The sequence below is a fragment of the Pan paniscus genome, chromosome 20, assembly GCF_029289425.2.
Source record: "Pan paniscus chromosome 20, NHGRI_mPanPan1-v2.0_pri, whole genome shotgun sequence".
Lineage (NCBI taxonomy): Eukaryota > Metazoa > Chordata > Mammalia > Primates > Hominidae > Pan > Pan paniscus.
The window spans coordinates 23587369-23609401 of NC_073269.2; the positions used below are offsets into that span (position 1 = coordinate 23587369).

Here is a 22033-nt window from a genome sequence, read left to right on the forward strand (position 1 = left end):
TGCAGCGAGCCGAGATTGTGCCACTGCATTCCAGCCTAGGTAACAGAGAAAGACTCTGTCTTGGGGAAAAAAGAAAAAAAAAAAAGAAGGCAAAACAGGCCAGGCACGGTGGCCTAGGCCTTTAATCCCAGCACTTTGGAAGGCCAAGGTGGGAGGATCACTTGAGGCCAGGAGTCCAGGTCTAGCCTGGGCAACATAGCCAGACCCCATCTCAGCAAAAAATTAGAAAATAATTGGCCAGGCTTGGTGGTGTGCTCCTGTAGTCCCAACTACTGAGGAGGCTGCGGCAGGAGAATAACTTGAGCCCAGGAGTTCGAGGCTGCCATGAGCTATGATTGTGCTGCTGCACTCCAGCCTGGGTGACAGAGTGAGACCCTGTCTCAAACAAACAAGGCAAAACAGAGGCACAGGGACAGAAAAGGAAAAGGACAAGGTCAGGCACGGTGGTTCACGCGTGTAATCCCAGCACTTTGGTAGGCCGAGGCAGGCAGGTCACGAGGTCAGGAGATCGAGACCATCCTGGCGAACACAGTGAAACTCTATCTCTACTAAAAATACAAAAAATTAGTTGGGTATGGTGGCACGCATCGGTAGTCCCAGCTATGTGGGAGGCTGAGGCAGGAGAATCGCTTAAACCTGGGAGGTGGAGGTTGCAGTGAGCCGAGATCACGCCACTGCACTCCAGCCTGGGTGACAGAGCAAGACTCTGTCTCAAAAAAAAAAAAAAAAAAAAAAAAGAAGAAGAAGAAGAAAGGGAAAAGGACACAAGCAGACAGAAGCAAAGAATGAGGCGATCCGTCTACAAGCCAAGAAGTGCTAAGGATGGCCAGCAGCCGCAACAGCTGGGAGAGAGGCCACCTTGCTTTTATTTTATTTTTATTTTTTGAGATGGAGTCTCACTATGTTGCCCAGGCTGAAGTGCAGTGGCACAATCTCGGCTCACTGCCACCTCTGCCTCCCAGGTTCAGGAAGTTCTCCTGCCTCAGCCTCCTGAGTAGCTGGGATTACAGGCGCCCGTCACCATGCCCAGATAATTTTCTTTTGTATTTTTAGTAGAGATGGGGTTTCACCATGTTGGCCAGGCTGATCTCGAACTCATGACCTCAGGTGATCCACCCACCTCAGCCTCCCAAAGCGCTGGGATTACAGGCGTGAGCCACCGTGCCTGGCCTCCACCTTACTTTCAGAGCCTCCAGAGCTGTGCGGGAAACATCTCTGTTGTGTCAGCCACCTGGTTTGTGCTTATTTGTTACAGCAGCCTCAGGAGACTGATATCATGCCCAAGAGTTGGGGATGGACCAAGGGGGACTCTGGGGTCAGGACAAGTGACCCCTCCCCTGGTGTCCTGGCCCTCCCGGTGAGGTTGCACAGAGGTTGGGAGAATGTCCCGTCCTGGCCCATCTCTGCCTCTCCACCCCCTTATGTTACTAGGTGAAGAATTGTACATTAGCCTCATTTGAAACTTTATTCCCAGGCCTCTTCAGCTTCAATCGCTGCCCAGGATGCATTGTGGGTAAGCAAAACCAGGACAATGGGCTTGGGCTTAAAAGTATCAGAGATCCCGATTTCATTCATTCCTGACACCAAGTCACTTGAAAAAGCAGTCGTAACATCACAGAGCAGCTCCGGGGAAGTTCTCCGTGCCTTATCCTCTTTTTTAAATTTTTTTGGAGATGGAGTTTCCCTCTTGTGGCCCAGGCTGGAGTGCAATAGTGCAATCTTGGCTCACTGTAACCTCTGCCTCCTGGTTTCAAGTGATTCCCCCGCCTCAGCCTCCTGAGTAGCTGGGATTACAGGCATGTGCCACCACACCTAACTAATTTTGTATTTTTAGTAGAGATGGAGTTTCATCATGTTGGCCAGGCTGGTCTAGAACTCCTGACCTCAAGTGATCTGCCCACCTTGACCTCCCAAAGACCTCCCAAAGTTCTGGGATTACAGGTGTGAGCCACCTCACCTGGCCTTTTTTTTTTTTTTTGAGACAGAGTCTTGCTCTGTCGCCCAGGCTGGAGTGCAGTAGCACGATCTCAGCTCACTGCATCCTCTACCTCCCGAGTTCAAGTGATTCTCCTGCCTCAGCCTCCCAAGTACCTGGCATTACAGGTGCCTGCCATCATGTCTGGCTAATTCTTGTATTTTTAGTAGAGACAGGGTTCCACCATGTTGGCCAGGCTGGTCTCGAACTCCTGACCTCAGGTGATCCACCTCCCTTGGCCTCCCAAAGTGCTGGGATTACAGGCGTGAGCCACTGCACCTGCCCGCCTTATTTTCTTTAGAAGTTGGTTCAGGCTGGCCGGGCGCGGTGGCTCACGCCTGTAATCCCAGCACTTTGGGAGGCCGAGGTGGGTGGATCACGAGGTCAGGAGATCGAGACCATCCTGGCTAACGTGGTAAAACCCTGTCTCTACTAAAAATACAAAAAAGTTAGCCGGGCGTGGCGGCGGGCACCTGTAGTCCCAGCTACTCAGGGGGCTGAGGTGGGAGAATGGCGTGAACCCAAGAGGCGGAGCTTGCAGTGAGCTGAGATCGCGCCACTGCACTCTAGCCTGGGCAACAGAGCGAGACTCCGTCTCAAAAAAAAAAAAGAAAAAAAAAAAGAAGTTGGTTCAGGCTGGGTGTGGTGGCTCATGTCTGTAATCCTAGCACTGTGGGAGGCCGAGGCAGGAGGATCATTGGAGCTCAGGAGTTTGCGACCAGCCTGGGCAACATAGGGAGACCGCGTCTCTACTAAAAATAAATTGGCTAAGCGTGTTGGCCTGCCGCTGTAGTCCCAGCTACTGGGGAAGTTGAGGTGGCAGGATTGCTTGAGCCTGGAAGGTTGAGGCTGCAGTGAGCCATGATTACACCACTGCACTCCAGTCTGGGTGACACAGCAAGACCCCATCTTTAAAAGAATAATAATAATAATAAGTTGGTTCCGTTTCATTTGCTTGGAAGCCCCTTCAGTTCCCAGCCCCGCAGCCCTGTGGCCTCCCCCAGAGGTGGTGTCCACACTCCTTATCCTCGTTCTTGGCCCTGCTGGAGCCTGTGGCAGATTCCTGGGGTTGCCTGTGAAACCAGGAGCTGTGACTCCTGCCTGGGCCTCAGTGATTACGGTGGGGTCACGCACTGGGTGCCGGGGTCTGCCACACCCCACCCAGGGGCCACTGCCCAGCAGCAAGTGCACTTAGCCATGCAGCTCCCCACACAGATCGAGGTGGGATGGTGCTGGGTGCCAGCCATCCTGTGCTTATGTCCTGTCCAAGGCCGGCCGTGGCTTCTGCTGGCTTACCCTGGGAAGGTGGCCTGCACCTTCAGCTGGCCCTGCTGGTGGCGTTGGTGGGGATGGGCTCTCCTGAGAGCCTCAGCAGCCCATACGAGGTAAGGGCTTTTTGCTGTGTGTAGATCCCACGAAGCACATCACCAGCTCCTCACTCAGGGTCCCTCCTGCCTCCCCTGGATCTGCTGGGGCATGTCCCAGGCAGGGGGCGCCTAGTGAACACCGAGCCCCCCTGCTTCACACGCTACCTGGTGCAGCCCCTGGACTTTGGGGTGGAGTCGGGGTCACATTCACAGGGCCTTCCGGGTAGGCGTGTCTTCAGGATGGGCCCTTCTCCCAGTGTACTGGGGCCCCCCTACGCCCTACAGCCCTGCCGTGGAGTCACCGGCTGGGCGTTCGCCGCTGCTTGTGCTCTCCTGGTTTGGGCTTCATCTGCACCCTCCCCGTCCCTCTGCAGTGACTACCATGAGAGCTGGCCTGGCCTGGTCTCTGCTCCCTGTGTCCAGCCTCCACTCCCACCCCTGCAGTTCCTGCCGCCCGACCCGCTGCCTACCTCATCCTTCATCCTGGACGGTTCCTGTAACCACCCCTCCCAACTCCCTAGTCTCAGGATCCCTGCCCCCTCTGGGCCCTTGTTGACCCTACTCTTCAGCCAGTGGTGCCCCCCTTGGTCCCCCTACTCCTGGGGACCAGCCCAGAAGCCGCCAGTGGCCCCTGTGGCTGTCTCCTCCTGGTGTGCCCCGAGTCGTGGCCTTAGTTGAGTCCCATGTCCAGAGGGAGCTTGGAGAGGGAAGGGCTTGTCCCAGGCCCTCCACAGTTCCGGGGCTGAGTATCCTTCCCTCCCTCCCTCCCTCCCTCCTTCCCTCCTTCCCTTTTTTAAGAGACAGTGTCTCGCTGTCACCCAGGTTGGAGTGCAGTGAGTGGTACAATCTTGGCTCACAGCACCCTCCACCTCCTGGACTCAAACAGTCCTGCCTCTGCCTCCCGTGTTGCTGGGACTACAGGTGTGTGCCAATGTGCTCAGCCTGGGCTAATTTTCTTAGGCTGCCATAGCAAAGCACCACGAATCAGGTGGCTTAAGACAATAGAAATGTCTTGTCTCTCATCTCTGAAGGCCAGAAGCCTAAGATCAAGGAGTCAGCGTGGCTGGTTCCTCCTGAGGCCACGAGGGAGAGCCAGTCTCAGGCCCCTTTCCAGCTCCTGGTGGCCCAGCGATCCTCGGCAGGCTCTTGACTTGTAGACGCGGCACCCCAATCTCTGCCTTTATTGCCGCTTGGCCCACTTTCCTCAGTGTCTCTGTCCTCCCCTCTCATGGGGGCACCAGTCATTGGATGCAGGGACCTCCTTAATTCCAGGATGATCTCATTTCAAGATCCCGCACTAATTACATCTGCAGAAACTCTCTCTTTTCAAATAAGGTCACGTTCCGAGGTTTTGGTGGACATGAGTTTCAGGGGAGCTGTGAGTCCATCTAACTAACACAGGACCCGATTCATCCTGGGCTGCCTGGCCTTGAACTCTGGGCTGCTCCTGCTACCTTGCGCTGCCTCCAGCTGGACGGCAGGCCCCCCGCTAGCCCCCGTGCGTCCCCAGCCCGTGAACCCCACCGAGCAGGCACATTGCTTATCTTCGGGAGACTCATTACAGAAACACCGCCCACAGCTTCCTGCTCGTCACACCTCGGCTGCCTGGCTGCCCCGGGGGGTGGGGGGAAGGCACTGCTGGTCACCTTTGTACCACAGACACTTGGCCCTTTAGGGCTAGCGCACACTGGAGCCCGACCCAGGAACCCCCTCTCCTCACCCACCCTGCACCCCGGGGGCTCCTGCAGGGAGAGTCCTGGGCTCCGTGGGCTTCACCTGGGTTTGGCTGCCTGTGGTTGCCCCCTGATGACTGGGGATGTGGGGCGATTCTGGGCTGCCCAGTTTCAGATACACCTGTCTATGGACAGTTCCTGTAATTCCTGGGGGTGATGCTGGGCCCCCAGGGGCAGGGCATGTTGGCCTGCAGAAAGACACAGGCAGGCGGCTTATTTGTGAGCAGGTGCCACAGACTGAATTCTGTCTCCCACAAACTCACAAGTTGAAGCCTTCACCCCCAGCGAGGCTGTATTTGGAGGTGGGGCTGTTAGGAGGTAGTTAAGGTTAAATCAGGCCATAAAGGGGGGGTCCCGATCTCTAGGATTGGAGGCCTTGTAAGAAGAAGAAGAGAGATCTCTAAGCACACACAGCTGGGAGAGGCCATTCGAGGACTCAGAAGGTTGGCCCCCCAGGGCCAGGAAAGGCGCTGTACCTGGAACCTGGTCTGGGTACTGCTGGGCCCTGATCTTGGACTTCCAGCCTCCAGAAGGAAGGCATTCTGTCCAGAGGAAGACATTTCTGTCATTTAAGCTGCTTGGTCTTTGGTATTTTATCATGGCAGCCTGGGCTGCTAAGACAGAGGATTATTTTGGATGCAGGGATTGGGGGTCTGGCAGGGCTTCCTGGGGAGGTAGTGCTTGAACTGAGTCCCAGATGATGAATGGGAACTGTTGTGGAAGGTTCCAGACAAGGGCTTCGTGGGTGCAGGGCCCAGCGGCAAAAGGCGGAGGAGGGCCTTGAGTGCCGCCAGTGGGGAGTTGGGGTTTGCCTCTGGGGGAAGGAAAAGAGAGCTTTAAACCTGGGGATACTCCAGAAGCCTTTCAGAATAACGACAGGAGGCCGGGTGTGGTGGCTCACACCTGTAATTCCAGCACTTTGGGAGGCCAGGCAGGAGGATCACCTGAGGCCAGGAGTTCAAGACCAGCCTGGGCAACATAGGAAGACCCCATCTCTGAAAATAAAAAACTTAGCGGAGCGTGGTGGCGGGCACCTATAGTCCCAACTACTCGGGAGGCTGAGGCAGGAGGATCATTTGAATCCAGAAGATGGAGGCTGCAGTGAGCTGTGTTCACTCCACTGCACTCCAGCCTGGGCAATAGGGCAAGACCTGTCTCTTAAAAAAAAAAAAAAATGATGACAAGAGACAGCCCTCCCGGCTGGGGAAAGAGCCTGGATTGTAACTGAGGCCCCTCCTGTCTTCCCTTAGTGCCTCAATTTACCAGCTTGCAAAATAAGGGTACAGCTGTGTCTCCCTGCTCTTAGGACTGCTGCAAGGCCCCACACAGGGTGGGCGCTTGGCCAGCTGGCAGGGCTGGAGTCTCTTTTGTGGGGAGGGAGGCCCCTGTGAACCAGCTGTGTGCGCTCAGCCCCCGAGGGACCCTTCACACGTCCCAGCCGCCACCTACAAGAGAAACAAAACGTGCTCACGGCAGACCCTCTGTTCAGCTGGGTCTGGAAATTTGGCAGCAGCAACCATGCCTGATAAAAGGCATTCCGAGGCAGGCCTGGTGTTTGTGTATGTGGTTCTGTATTTACATGAGTGGAGGGAGCAAGGAGGCAGCAGGGGAGTGTCTCCAGGGCCCAGGAGACTCAGCCTGGAATCCACGTGCCCGTGATGCTCTCATCATCATTCCCTATCGCTTCCCAAGCTCGGCAGATGTTTACTGAGGAACTCTGGTGGACCAGCCATGCAGCGAGGGGTCAGCTCAGCTCTTCTCATCAGGCCCTCAGTAAACGTGGGGACCCACGGCATGGAGGGACTGAGGCAAAAACAAAGATGACAGCCAGAATGAACTCAGAATGGGCCAAAGACCTAAGTGCAAGAGCTAGAAGTGTAAAACTCCTGTAAGAAAACAGAGGGGCTGGCTGGGCGCGGTGGCTCCTGCCTGTAATCCCAGCACTTTGGGAGGCCAAGGTGAGCGGATCACTTGAGGTCAAGAGTTCAAGACCAGTCTGGCCAACATGGTGAAACCCCATCTCTACTAAAAATACAAAAATTCGCCGGGCATGGTGGCGCGTGCCTGTAATCCCAGCTACTTGGGAGGCTGAGAATCGCTTGACCCCGGGAGGTGGAGGTTACAGTGAGTCAAGATCGCGCCACTCCACTGCAGCCTGGGTGACAAGAGTGAGACTCCGTCTCAAAAAAAAAAAGTCCAGAACAGATAAATCCACAGAGACAGGAAGCGGATTAGTGGCTGCCAGGGGCTGGGGGAGGGGAATGGGGAGTGACTGCTGATGGGGATGGGGTTTCTTTATGGAGTGATTGAAATGTTCTAGAACCAGACAGAGGTGATGGTTGACAGTGTACTAAACGCCTCTGAATCATTCACTTTCAAACAAGATCATGGTAAATTTTTTATGTGGATTTTATTGCAGCTTTTTTGAAAGTATATTTTTCATGTAAAAGATTAAAAAAAAATAGAAAGAAACAGGCCACAGAGAGAAACCAATGGTGGGCCGGGCACAGTGGCTTACACCTGTCATCCCAGCACTTTGGGGGCCAAGGCAGGAGGATTGCTTGAGGCCAGCCTGGACAACATGGGGGACCCTGTCTCTACAGAAAAAAAAAAAAAAAGGCCATGGTGGTGCACACCACTACTCCCAGCTACTTAGGAGGCTGAGATGGGAGGATTGTTTGAGCCCAGGAGGCTGCAGTGAGCCCTGATCGTGCCGCTGTACTCCAGCCTGGGCCACAGACAAAGACCCTGTCGCAAATAAAAGAAAGAAAAGAGATGCGGGACGTCAGTCTCAGGCTGTGGCCTTGTTGCTCCAAGCTGTGTTCCCACACACACAGTTTCCAGAGGTGGGCAGTGGCAACACCCTGGGGAGGGTCCGTCAGGGCTGGCAGCTCCTGCTACACAGCAGGTGATCCCCTCAGTCACTAGCCTCTCCTGTTCCCCTAGGACCCAGTGCCTGGAGGTGGGCAGCAGCTCCCACATTCCCGGTGTACCCTGCGGCCATTACCCAGCCCCGGCCTCTGGGAGAATGAATCGGTCAGGGGATGCCGGGCATGCATCCCTTACCCCTATGGCGAGGCATCCGGGCAGAAAATCCTCCCCCACAACACGCACAGGTGATGGCGACGGGCATCTGGGCAAAATGCGTGAGATCTGGGGCTCTTTGCTGGGCCCTTGGAGGAGCACAGGAGGAGGCTTGAGGGTCAGACATGGGAAGTTCTATGTCCACAAGTCAGGGGCAGAAGGCTTTGCTGCAGCCTCCGACATCACTTGGAGCTTTGGGGGTACCTGTCAGAGACTTGGATGCCCCAGGGCTGGGCAGAGGCCTGAGGGCTCTTGTCCCTGTCTCCCTTCTCACACTGGCATCAGCCCCTCCTGGCATTGGGGATGCCGTCCCTGCTGGTGCATCTGGTTAAAAGCTGGCCTGGAGGGTGTTCACCTCCTTTGTTCTGCTTGATCCAGGGCAGTGACAAGGGGAGCCCCCGGGGAGCGGGGGATCCTGAGCATGGCACTGGATCGAGGCGCGCGCCAGGTCCTGCAGGCCTCGTTTTGAAGCCGAGGTCTCAACTGCAGGGAGCAGATGGCATGTCCCCTGGGAGTGCTGGGGCGGGGGCGGTGACAGGGCTGTGGGGCCGGCTCTGGGCAGCATGGGCAGGTGAGGCCTCACGGTAGAGGCCTGGAGCCCTTAGGGGAAGAGTCCTGCTCTGGCTCTGGCTCGATGACCGTATTTCACCCTTGGTGGCCCATCTCAGACCCTATGAGCTCCCAGTCCTGGGCCTTGGCACCTGCTGTTCCTCCTCCCCTGCAAGGCTCCCCAGTGCTGTGTCTCTGCCAGTCCACGGCCGCACAGTGGCTCAGGCTGAAGCTCCCACAGTCACCACTTGCCTGGAGATCTAATGCTTGCTGCCCGCTCTGGGCTGTGGGCTCATGTGAGCAGTGCCCATCTGGCTGGCTGGCTGCCATGTCCACTGAACCTAGAACCATGCCCAGTGCTGGGCAGACTCTTGCCTTGAGTCTGGCAGGGGAGGTGGGGACACTGCCGTGGTGGGGCGGGAGCCGGGCTGGCTGAGCGGGTGGGTGCCTGAGCCTTGGTTGGTTCTCAGCTGTTGACCCAGCTGGGCTTCACGCCAGCAGCAGGGGTTCCAGCCAGCGTGGACATGAGAGGATGAAGGCTCTTGCCCTGTGGGGGTGTCCTTCAAGTCGGCACACATCCCCACCTGCGGCTGCTGGGACGCTTGGAGATCCCTCCAAGGCCCAGGCCTCCTTCCCCATTCCAGGGTCCCTCTGCCTTCATCAGCCTTCCCAGAACTCCATCTTGGGAAGCCCTGAGTTATGGGGCTGCAGGGTCAAGGGGTGCGAATCCCCGGGGTCCTGGTCAGCTCCCAGGATCCAGGATCCAGGTACATCCTGTGCATTCGCTGGGCTGGAGAAAGTGTTCACTCCCCACCTTCCTCTTGTAGGGCCATGCCTCAGGCTGAGGTGCATGCTGCCTCTGCTCTCAGGCAGTCTCTGTGCTTTCTTGAGCCTCAGTTTCCCCATCTGGACTGTCAGGGGAGGGGCTGTGCAGAGGGCGGCCCCTTGGAGGAGGCTCAGTGCTGGGCAGCGGTGGGCCCAGGGGGAAGAGCCTTCTGGTACAGGCAGCACCCGTGCAAAGGCCCGGAGGTAGCGACTGGTGGCTCCGGGAGGAAGCATGTGAGCTGGAGCCTATGGTCATGGAGAGTAGAGACTAGACTTTGAAGCCTAGAGGTGGAGAGGGGGGGAAACTGAGGCCTGACTGGCACAGACAGCGCTTCCCTCCCTGGCCCCCCCACAGGGAGGCCCTGGGTCTGCCACGGCTTTGCAGGGCCGAGCTCAGCCATCAGCCCGCCTGCTTCCCTCAATCTCATTAGAAGGTTGGCCGGTTGCCATGGCAGTTGCTTCTGGGCGTGACCAAGGCTGGCCGGTCTGCAGAGCGAGCCCCAGGAAGGGCCGGCAGGTGGGGGTGTCGCTGTGCCCTGTGCAGAATTCCTGGGAGACTGGGTGCTGCCCGAACATCTCTCCACATCCTGGAGAAGTAGCCACAGGCGCATTACACTGGGGCCACCCGGCCTCCATTCCCCTACCTAGGGGCTTCTGCTCCATCCAGCCCTGTGGACGCTTCCTGGGCGGGGCAGGGGGCATAGACTCAGCAGGAGTGTGGACGTGGGCACAGACAGAGGCAGAGGTGGGCGTTCTCCAGGGCGAGGGTCCTGTCAGCAAGGGGCGAGGGTCAGCGGAGGCCTGAGAAGCCACCTTTACGAAGGGCTCTATAGAGGGGTCAGGTGGGGGGGTAGGACTTTGTGTGAGGGGGTCCCGGCGCAGGCTGTATCAGGAGCGGGGGTCCCTGCGGTCAGCTTGGTAGTGTCAGAGCTTCTGGGTCCACATCTGCCTCCCACGTGCCTCCACTGATGCTGGCAAGCTCTCATCTGAGATCGGGTGGCTTCAGTAACACTTGTCCCAGGAGGGGCCATGTGACTTCAGTCATGCTGGTCACGCAGGGGTTAAGTTTCAGGCATGTGGGGCCTCAGTTTTCCCATCTGGAGAGTGGCATGTACTGGTACACCCTCAAAAGCCCTGTAGAGGGGTGAATCATGTCCCACAAAAAGATACGTCCACACTCTCACTCCTGGAACCTGGGAAGGTGACCTTACAGTTGACTCCTGAATCAATGGTTTTGAGCCACGCATGTCTACTCATACGTGGATTCTCTCCCGCCTCTGTCATGCCTGAGACAGCAAGACCAAGCCGCCGCCCTCCTCCTGCTGCTGCTCCTCCTCCTCCTCCTCCTCCTCCTCCTCCCTTTTCCTCCTCCTCAGCCAGCTCTACGTGAAGGACGGTGAGGACAAAGACCTTTGGGATAATCCCCTTCCACTTCACAAATAGCAAACATTTTCTCTTCCTTAATGATTTTCTTAGTATCATTTTCTTTTCTTTAGCTTTATTGTAAGAATACAGTATGTAATACGTATAACATACCAAATCTGTCTTAATTGACTCATATTATCAGTGAGGCTTCCAGTCAACAGTAGGCTATTAGTTAAGTGTTGGAGGAGTCAGAAGTTATACTGGACTGGGGCACGGTGGCTCATGCCTCTAATCCCAGCACTTTGGGAAGCTGAGGTGGGAGGACTGCTTGAAGGCAGGAGTTGGAGACCAGCTGGTCAACATAGTGAGACTCCATCTCTACAAAAGTTAAAAATTAGCCAGGCATGGTGGTTTGTGCCTGTGGCCCCAGATACTCAGGAGGCCAAAATGGGAGGATCACCTGATCCTGGGAAGCCAAGGCTGCAGTGAGGTGTGATTGTGCCACTGCCCTCCAGCCTGGGCGACAGAGTGAGAGCCTGTCTCAAAATAAATAAATGAATAAATAAATAGAAGTAAAAAGTATAAAAAGAAAAAAAATTATACTTGGATTTTTGGCCACATGAGGGTCGGCTCCCCAATCCCCGTGTTGTCTCAGGGTCAACTGTAGTTGGAAATAGGGCCTCCAGATGAGACCGTCCTGGATTAGGGTGGGCCTTTCTCTTTAATTGTAAGAGAAAGGAGAGCTGAGCCAGGCCCAGTGGCTCACTCCTGTAATCCCAGCACTTTGGGAGGCTGAGGCAGGCGGATCACCTGAGGTCAGGGGTCTGAGACCAGCCTGGCCAACAAGGCGAAACCCCATCTCTACTAAAAATACAAAAATTGTCCGAGTGTGGTGGCACGCCTGTAATTCCAGCTACTCAGGAGGCTGAGGCAGGAGAATCGCTTGAACCCAGGAGGTAGAGGTTGCAGTGAGCCGAGATCGCGCCATTGCACTCCAGCCTGGGCAACAAGAGGGAGACAACGTCTCAAAACAACAACAACAACAACAACAACAACAAAGCCAGAGGCTGGTGCGATTGTGACTTGGGGGGCTGCTTCTTGAGCAGGGGTGTTGGGGATGCCCCTCTAAGGAGGGGCCGTCAGGCCTTGCATGAGGGGTCAGTGGGGAAAGGACAAGCTGGGGGCACTTTGGGGCTTGGGCGGCTGGAGGGAGTGAGGCTGGGGAGGCCGGAGGCAAAGCGTGGTTAATGGGGCGCCCACCCACCCTCAGCAGGGCCCTCCAAATTGCTAGTGGGGTCTACTCTCATGGCCGGGCAGCCAGGACCAGATGCCCATCTGTCTGGCCCACAGGCCATGAGTGAGGGGCGCCCTGGGAGCTGCAGCTTTCCCGACTCCTACCGGACGCCTTCTCCAGGCCTCAGCTGTTTCACCTGTCGCCCCGCTTGTTGACAGCCATGGGGATGGTGTGGAGATGGGACACCTGAGTCCCAGGTCAGCCCCGAGCCTCTGTGTAGGGCAGGCTGGAGCTGCTGTGGCATCCCAGGAGCTCCCTCCAGAGCTAGCCGCTGGCTCCAAGTGAGGGTTACACCTTGAGGTGGCTTGTGTTGCCTGGGCCAGCTGAGGAAGGGGGTGGCCAAGCTGCCACCTGAGGCCTCCTGGGTTTTAATCTTAAGTGCTTGTACAGCCTCCAGACAGGCCTGTCACCTGGCTTGTGAAGTCAGCTGTGGAGGGAGTGCAGCAGCGTTCATTCATTCATTCATTCACCCCCTCACGTCTTTGTTCACTTGTGGATTCTGCCGGCAGGCGCTGCTGAGCAGCGGGCCCTGGGCTGGCTGCTGGGTTCACGGAGCTCGTCCTCAGGGTCTCAGTGGTTTGGGGAGCACAGCATGGTGGGGGGCAGGGGACTGTGATGTGGCGATGAGAAAAGCTGTGATGTTGCCTGCAGTGCAGTGACATCTGGCAGTTCTTCCAGCTGAGGCCAGAGGTCTGTGGGGGCAGAGCCCAAGCTGGCGTCCCACCACCCTGAGACCCCAGAGAAAGGAGGACCCTGCTCCCAGGGGTTCCAGTCAGGCTGGGGAGGAAAGTCAGCTCCTGCAGACTCAGGAGTCTCCGTGCCCACCCTCTGGCTAGAAAATTCACTGGAAGGACTCCCCAGAAGCCGTTTTGTTCATGCTTATGGTTTATTGCAGCGAAAGGACACATTAAAATTACCCAAGGGAGGCTGGGTGTGGTGGCTCACACCTGTAATCCCAGCATTTTGGGAGGCTGAGGCGGGCGAATCTCTTGAGGTCAGGGGTTCAAGACCAGCCTGGCCAACGTGGTGAAACTCCGTCTCTACTAAAAATACAAAAATTAGCTGGGTGTGGTGTTGCATACCTGTAATCCCAGCTACTCAGGAAGCTGAGGTGAGAGAATCGCTTGAACCCTAGAAGTGGAGGTTGCAGTAAGCCGAGATAGTGCCACTGCACTCCAGCCTGGATGACAGAGCTAGACTCCATCTTAAAAAAAAAAAAAAAATCACCCAAGGGAAGAGGCAGATGGGCAAGGTCCAGGAGAAACCAGGCCAGAACCTCCAGTCAGCCCCTCATGTGAACAGTGCGTAATTCTCCCAGCATGGAGCACTGCCAGCCGCAGAAGCTCCCCTGGCCTGCATGTCCAGGGTCTGTACTGGGGGCTGGTCCTGTAGACGTGGCTGACCACCCTCATGGCCAACCTGTCTCTAGTCCCTCCAGATGTCAAGCTGATGTGCCCAAACTCCCACCCTAAAACCACAGTGTGAGCAGACTCTGCCATAGCCCAAGGCCTCAGGCATACAATGACACTCTTATCAGGCAGGATATTCTCCTGCAGGTCACCTCCCAGGAGCTGGGGACAAAGGCCAGACCTCTCTTGGGGCCAGCTTAACGCTTTTGCTGTACAACGCCTCATGCAAAACCAAGAATGAGCATGGGGTTCCCCAAAAGAAGAGCAGAGGCCAGGCGCGGTGGCTCATTCCTGTAATCCCAACACTTTGGGAGGCCGAGGCGGGTGGATCACTTGAGGTCAGGAGTTTGAGACCAGCCTGAGCAACATGGTGAAAAACTCTGTCTCTACTAGAAATACAAAAAAAAAAAAAAAATTAGCCAGGCATGGTGCCTGTAGTCTCAGCTAGTTGGGAGGCTGAGGCAGGAGAATCACTTGAGCCTGGGAGATGGAGGTTGTAGTGAGCCAAGATGGCGCCACTGCACTCCAGCCTGGGCAACAGAGCGAGACTCCATCTCAAAAAAACAAACAAACAACAACAACAACAACAAAAAAGAAAAGCAGAGTCCCCACTCAGTGTCCACTCCTGGCCCAGGGGCTGTGCTCCGAAGCCTGAGTGCCTCCAGCAAAGTGGACAGGAGCTGGGAATTGTGGGCAAGGTTTGGACAGAGATGGGGCTTGGGAACCATGAGAGTTCTGTGTGTCCCCAGTCCTGTAGATTGTCCCCGCATCCCAGGTTTCCTGTGGCCTGGGGACATAGTGTAAACAAAGCTGCTTCAGGGAGTTCTTGCCCCTGATGTCTGGCCTCCTGGGAGCTGGCAGCTCAGCCCGTGTAGAAAGCACATGTGGCATGAGTACCTGCTGTGTCACACGTCGTGTGTCCCTCTCACATCTGCCTGTAGCACTCACTCTAGGTCGGGGACACAGGTCCAGGAGGGGTCACAGCCTTTAGGGCCGTACAGTCAGTGAGAGGTGAATGTAGCACAGGTTTCTGTCATGCTACTTGGACACAGAAGAGGGTGGAGAAAGTCACGGGAGGCCACAGGCGACCTATGCCCAGGTAGGTGTGGGGTGGGAGCTGTAGGACCCCCACCCTACACCCCCTCCCCCTGCTGCAGCCCAGAGCTGGCCTGTTTCATCTGGTGTGACTGCTGGGAGGGACACTGTGGATGTTCATTGTGTATGTGTCTGGCCAGCGGCCACCAAGGGCTCCCAGCACAGACCCTGGGCCGGACCCCCAGGCCCTCGAGAGCCACCCAATAACACACAAGGTTAATCTTACCATCGGCTCCACTTCAGCTCACAGGAAACAGCTGTTTACCTGGGCGAGGTGCTCAGCCGGGCAGGTGGCCAGTTCCTGGGCTTTACTTCCGCCTCCGGTGTCCAGGGCCCTCTAGGAAGCTGGGGCGGTGGGGCAGCCAGCTCTCCACGCACTGCCAGGAGCTGTTTGTAAGGAACGAGTCGGCCTTGTTGTGTACACAGTGTCCACCCTAGCAACCGCCCCTGCCGGGCCAGAGTGGACAACCACCCCTCCTTCCTGCCTGCCCAGCCCCGCCTCTCCTCACGGTGGCTGCCTCCCCCAGTTGCATGGCGGGCATCATGGACCAGCATCCCCAAGGGCCTCGGGTCGTGCCACCTGAGTCAGGGGCCTCTGTTACTGGCAAATCAGCATCAGCCACATGAAGGGGAGGAGGCCAGGTTCCAGCCCTGTTCAGAGTCAGCGTGACCCATCAGGGAGCTCCTGGCCCCTGGTTCTGTGCCCTGATGCCATCAGGGAGTGGGAAGCAGGGATGCAGCCGAGATGAAGGCGCTCAGCTGGGCCCAGCCCCCAAGAGGCTGGGAGGGACCATGAGGAAGGAACATGGGGCTCAGGACCCTCTAGAACTCAAGCTGGGTCTGGGGGACTGACTTGGCTGCCCTGGCTCTGTGTGGGCTGCCGTCGGGATCACAAGTCCCACGCTTTGAAGGCCATCACCACGCTTCTGAGACAGCTTCCTCCGATTCAGGCCAGTGGAAAGCCGCCTGGCCTGCCAAGTCACAGCCTCTGGCCGTGATAAGAAATGGCTCCCCTGGGCTGGTGAGGGGCCTCCTTGGCAGGCTGCAGGCCCGCCAGTGCCTCTCTTGCTCATTCACTGACTGGCCGAATCAGCAGCAAGGCAGCCAGCTCCCCAGGTTCACGGTCATGGGTTTCTGCATGGTGCATTGCCCCGCCTGGGGAGCCGTCCCGGCACCTCGGGTTTCTGATTCTGCCATTTTTGGTGGAGGGACACCTGGTTTCCTTAAGCATCTGGGTCATGAGGTCCTGCAAACTTCTGCACTTAGGCTGTCAATCCCACCACTTGGGTCTTTTTGTGCCTTTGGGGCTGGCACTCTGAGGTGAGCCTGGGAGGTGACCCCTCCCGCAGCTGCTGGCTTCTCTCTCGCAGCTCCAGCTCCAGAAATCACAGTACCTGCAACTGGGCCCCAGCCGAGGCCAGTACTATGGCGGGTCCCTGCCCAACGTGAACCAGATCGGGAGTGGCACCATGGACCTGCCCTTCCAGGTGAGTGCCCTGCCCCCATTGTGGGGAGCTTCCCCCAGCCTCCCACTGGGGGCCAGACATTGAGGACAGCTGGGGTTATCAGACAGTTGGCGGAGCCCACCCAACCCCTGCCTTCTCCTTGTCTGCCCTGGGAACCAGAGGAAGCAGAGTGGCCCCACCAGGGTGCCCCCGCAGCCCATTCCCCATCAGCAGACCCCGAGGCGAGCCCTCCATCTGGCCATCCAGCATTTCGGCAGCCGCTACACCTGTTGGCCGGCTGTGCGGCAGCGGGAACCGCTCGGGGCCACTGGGGCTTGGCTCTGTTCTGCCTCACTAATCCGCAAGCCCAGCAATTCTCAGAAGGAGGCCCGGCGGCCTGACCCCACTTGTCTGCAAACGTTTCTTGGCAGAGGCCCACACAGCGCGGCTCCCGCAGGCCGCACAGCCGCCGTGCACAGCCTTATCGTAAACAGGAGATAAGGCCCACAGCGGCCCTCTTCCCTGTCCCTGGTCTGCGGGTGGAGATGGGGATGGGGTGGGGCCGAGGGAGCTGGCCTATGAATCAGGGCCACCCCCAGGACGGTGTCTGGGCTCTGCATGGACAGGTCCCCCTGGGGGGGTCACACCTACTCTGTGGCTGAGAAAACCACCTCGGACACAGCCATGGCCACTGACAGGCCAGATGGAGCCGGGGCCCCTCCCGAGTCACCCACCAGCTCCACCGCCACCTGCACCGCCGCTGGACAGGGCAGGGATCCTTGGGCTGGCCACCACGGTGCGCCTCCTCCGGCATACAGAGTGCGGGCCATCACTGATGCTGGGCGTGTTCTTTGTCACAGCCCTTCCCGGCCAGGTTTTCTCCCCTCCTGCCCTTCTCTCCCTTTCCTGTTTCTCCTGTCCCCTCTTCCCTGGAGGAGAGTCTCTCTCTGGGCACCTTGCAAGCTCAGCCTGAGTGGGGCTGAGGGGCACAGGACCCTGTTGGGTGTCTGTCGCCCGAGGCCCACAGCCCGGGGGGAGGTCCCACGCATCCCGCCTTTGGGGCCAGGCAAGGCAGCAGCGTCTCAAAGTCTCGGTTCTTTGCATTTTCAGCCCAGCGGATTTCTGGGGGAGGCCCTGGCAGCGGCTCCTGTCTCTCTGGTAAATGAGCCCCCAGGCTGAGGCCGCGGCGTCCCCGGCGCCAGCCTGCAAGACCCCGACCCGTGTGCGGGCGCTGGGGATCCCTGAGCTCCCCAAGCGGCCGCCCCTGCGGCTCCCAGGGAGGTGGAGGTGTCCCGTCCGCCAAATGGAAATGGATCCACTCCGCACCCCCATCTCGGGAAGTGCGTATGGTCGCGTCGAGAGGCCCTGGGGACTCTTGGGGTCCATCTGGGGCAGATGCCATAGCCGCGCATCCCCATCTGGGGTCCAGCAGAGCAGAATCCCAGCATGTGCCCCAAAGCTGCATGGTCCGTCCCTATATACACACAAACACACACACACACACACACACACACACACATACACACACATGTGCACGCATCTCCCAAACCAGGCCAGCAGGCAGGATGTGGCGAGCCCGGGTGTGGCCAGCCCCCACTTCATTCTGCCTCTGGCTTGGCTTTGGCTGCCTCAGTTTCCCTCTGGGCTTCAAGGCATCTCTGGAAGGAGATGAATTGCCCCTACCCTGAGGAGCCTGTGCGCTGGACAGCACAGTTCCCACCCTCATCGTCACAGGCCCACGTCTCCCATGCCCACAGCCTTTTGGGGGCAAGAGCCACAGAAAGACCCAAACCAGCAGAGTTCATGCTGGATCGAAGAAAGACTTGGGGGTCCCCAGGGCTGGGGACAGTAGTCAGCCCTGAACTCTGGCCGAGGCTGGGACAAAGCAGCAATCCTAGCCATGGACAGGCTTCTGGAGAGGAGACTCACTTTAGTATCAGAGTCTCATTTTGCCCGGCTGCCCAGAGAAGGCATAAGGGCTCAGGGGCCAGATGGCCGGACTGGGGGATTGGCTGCATCCAAAGCTGGCAGAGCCTGCTGATCTCACCCCAGTCAGATGGCAAGTGGGCAACACAGGGTCAGGGCGGGCTCCTGGCAGCCCCGGGGGCATGAGGCCGGGCATGTAGCAGGGCCTGGGGAGGGCCAGCCTGGTGCCAGCCCCAGGTGCTGGGAGGAAGCCCCGTCCAGCCAAGCAGTGGGCCATGGCTCCGGAAGGCGCCTGTACTTGGCTCTGGTGGTGCCTGGAGTGCCTGGAGGAGGCTGCGGGGGAGGGTGTGTGGGGGCCGCGTCTCAATCAAGAGCAGCCCTGGGCTCCACAAGGAAGCCTCCCAGGAACTCTCGCTTGGCCAGGTGGGCCCCGAAACAGTCCTGGGCTGGAAGCCCCTGGGCCGTCTCTTGGCAGGCCCCTCCAGGGATGACGTAGGTGGGGGTAGGAGGCCGTCCAGGCCCGGAGAGAGAGGGCGGAGGCCTGTCTGCACCTGGTGAGACTGGGGAGGAGGGCTGCCTAGGCCGGCTACATCCCTGGCACCCGGCGGGCGCTGGCCCCGAGCTTGTGCCGCTCTGCCTGGCCTGTGCATGCCAGCTGCACTGCACGCCCCTGCCACCCTGGCTCCCGGGACCCCAGCTCACACCCCCTCCCTGCCCCCCAGTGCTTGGAGAGCCAGGGAGCTGGGGCTGAAGGAAGAAGCCCATCCCAGGCTGTGGAGCGATGGCCGAGGGTGCTCCAGAGTGGGGGGCCCTGCGATCAGACTGGGGCCAGCGCTGGGGCCACAGCTGGTAACCATTGTTTGGATTTCTCTCTCTCTGTTTCCATCTCCTCCTCCCCCAGACCCCCTTCCAATCCTCGGGCCTGGACACCAGCCGGACCACCCGGCACCATGGGCTGGTGGACAGGGTGTACCGGGAGCGTGGCCGGCTCGGCTCCCCACACCGCCGGCCCCTGTCAGTGGACAAACACGGACGGCAGATATCCTTTTCCCCAGAGGATGAGGGTGGGGGCCAGGCCCTGTCGGTGCCGGCAGGGCCCCAAGTTTACCCAGCAGGTTCTGACAGGGCTGCCTGCTTCCAGCTCTGGGGACAGAATCAGGGCAGCACCATCTGGGAGGCTTGATCTCAGGGCAGCCTGGGGGACTTCCTGGAGGAGGCTGTGCCACAAGCCCTGGAGCCTTTGGCCAGACTTGGGGGCTCAAGGGGCACAGGGAACAGCTCCCAAGGCAGGAGTTGAGGAAGGTTATACCTGACCACAGAGGGCTTAGACACCTGGCAGGGCAGTGGGGCCAGGAAGGCCATGAGCAGGGAGCCCACAGTCAGGGCTGTGAGCTGATGAGGCCTCTCCTACGCGCTGCACGGAGGGCAGCCCAGCCAAGGCAGTGGGGCTAAGGGGGTCTGTGTGAGACCTGGACGCATCCAAGGGAGGCTCCATCTCGGTAAGACAGGAGTAAAATTCGCCTCTGCGACTGGGTCACGCAGAGATCAGCCAGAGTCCCCCCCTCCCCCCCAACTCAGCCGCCCCTTGGTGCTCAGCCAGCCAGGCCCCACAACACCAGAGTCTGAGCGGCCTCAGGTTGCTCCCGGGATCCCCCGGCTCTCCAGAACAGAGAAGCTTGTTCTCCAGTTCTCATTTCCGTGGGCTGGGGGAGCTTGACCAGCTGGGCCCCAGACTGAGCCCTTGGGCCCCAGGAGCCACCCCGTCAGCCCAGGATGGAGAGTCCAGACCAGGGCCAGCTGAACTCAGACTCCCCAGCGTCCCCACAGGCCCTACTTTCACAGCCCAGAACCCCCTCCCTTGGAGGGGTGCAGCCCGCACGTGCGCTCACGGAGCAGAGTGCTGAGTGCTAGGTGGACAGGGCTGTACCCCTGGAGAGCCCCTGGAATGGGGGCTGCTTGTAGCCAGGCAGGAAAGGCCAGCAGGAAACGCCCCCCGCCCTACTGGTCCCAGCTGTTTGCAGGCCTCAGGCCGACCCCAGCCAGCCAGCCAGGGCTTCCTGCCCTGGGCTGAGAGTGTGTTGTTGGAGGCGGGGTCTCAGCCAGTGGCACTGCCCCCTTAACTCACCTCACGCCGACAGCTGCCCCTACGGCACCGTGTACCTCTCACCACCCGCGGACACCAGCTGGAGAAGGTCAGTGGCTGGACACCCCCCCGCCCCGCCCCCTTCTTGTTGGAAACAAAACCAAACTCTCATCATGGTTACATGTGGAAAAGCAGGACACAGTCGCTTAAACAATGACCAAACTAAGATGCATCCAGAAGTTTCTAGAAATTAGCCTTCACCCTGAAACACAGGAGTTCCAGCTTTGGGAGGTCTTCTAACATTTCCCTTCCCCCCACTTATGACAAAAAAAAAAAGACAAAAACAAAAGTGGGACCAGGAGTGGTGGCTCAGGCCTGTAATCTCAGCACTTTGGGGGGCCGAGGCAGGCGGATCACTTGAGGTCAGGAGTTCGAGACCAGCCTGGCCAACATGGTGAAACCCCGTCTCTACTAAAAATACAAAAATTTGCCAGCATGGTGGCGCATGCCTGTAATCCCCAGCTACTCAGGAGGCTGAGGCGGGATAATTGAACCCGGGAGGCGGAGGTTGCAGTGAGCCAAGATTGAGCCACTGCACTCCAGCCTGGGTGACAGAGTGAGACTCCATCGCAAGAAAAAGAAAGTGGGACGATACCGCATATTCAGCACTGTAGCTTGCTCTTTCCTATTTAATGCTGTATTCAGAGCAGGTACCCATGTTACTCAACAGCCATTAAAAATGTGATGATAAAATTATATTAACACATTTAGGATGGAAGATTAGGAAAAATACAGGCCAGGCACAGTGGCTCACGCCTGTAATCCCAGCACTTTTGGAGACCAACGCAGGCGATCAGTTGAACCCAGGAGTTGAAGACCAGCCTGAGCAACATAGAAAGATCCCATCTTTACAAAAAATGAGAGAATTAGCCAGATGTAGTAGTGCACGCCTGTACTCCCAGCTACTCGGGAGGCTGAGGTGGGAGAATTGCTTGAGCCCAGGAGGTCAAGGCTGCAGTGAGCTGTAATCATGCCACTACAGTCCAGCCTGGGCCACAGAGCGAGACCCTGTCTCCAAGGCCTAAAATAACAATAATATAGTTAATATAAAAACATACAATAATATAGATTATGGTTGCACAACAATGTGAATGTACTTAATGTCACAGAACTATACACTCAAAAACAGTTAAAACTATACATATATACACACATATTTACATATATATGTATACAAACGTGTGTGTGTATATAATTTTTTTTCTGAGACATGGTCACACTCTGTTACTGAGGCTGGAGTGCAATGGCGCGATCACAGCCCACTGCAGCCTCGACTTCCCAGACTGAATCGTCCCACCTCTGCTTCCAGCTAATTTTTTTTTTTTTTTTTTTTTTTTTTGGAGAGACAAGATCTTGCCACGTTACCCAGGCTGGTCTCAAACTCCTGGGCCCAAGTGATCCACCCATCTCGGCCTCCCAAAGTGCTGGGATTACAGGACATGAGCCACTGTGCCTGGCTGTTATATATATTTTACTACAATAGAAATATATATAACAGGCACAGTGGCTCACACCTGTAATCCCAGCACTTTGGGAGGCCGAGGCGGGTGGATCACTAGAGCTTGGGAGGTTGAGGATGCAGTGAGCCATGATCATGCCACTGTACACCAGCCTGGGGGGCAGAGTGAGACCCTGTCTCAAAAAAAAAAAAGAAAAACCATATACATACATACACACGCACACACACCACACACATACACACACATGTTAGTAAACAGAAGAAAAGTAAGCAAGCTGTTCAAAAGATATATGTATACTACAATATTAAATTCTCACCAAGCCCGTATCATAGGTCGGGCCCTGTTCCCGCCATCACATTCATT

The 22033-nt window shown here is 57.5% G+C and overlaps 1 protein-coding gene across 5 annotated transcripts in view; it reads left to right on the forward strand.

The window, feature by feature from the left end:
- Positions 1-22033, forward strand: part of CRTC1 (CREB regulated transcription coactivator 1) — a 99424-nt gene that overhangs the window by 43900 nt on the left and 33491 nt on the right. For 3 of the 5 annotated variants that reach the window (XM_008971020.4, XM_008971021.4, XM_063600037.1), the window contains exons 2-4: positions 16067-16183; positions 18969-19106; positions 20198-20259. In XM_008971020.4, coding sequence (XP_008969268.2) covers positions 16067-16183; positions 18969-19106; positions 20198-20259 — 317 coding nt within the window. Of the gene's footprint in view, positions 1-16066; positions 16184-17251; positions 17300-18968; positions 19107-20197; positions 20260-22033 lie in introns of all 5 variants that reach the window. The other 2 variants (XM_003817748.4, XM_063600038.1) reach the window with 1 other exon arrangement.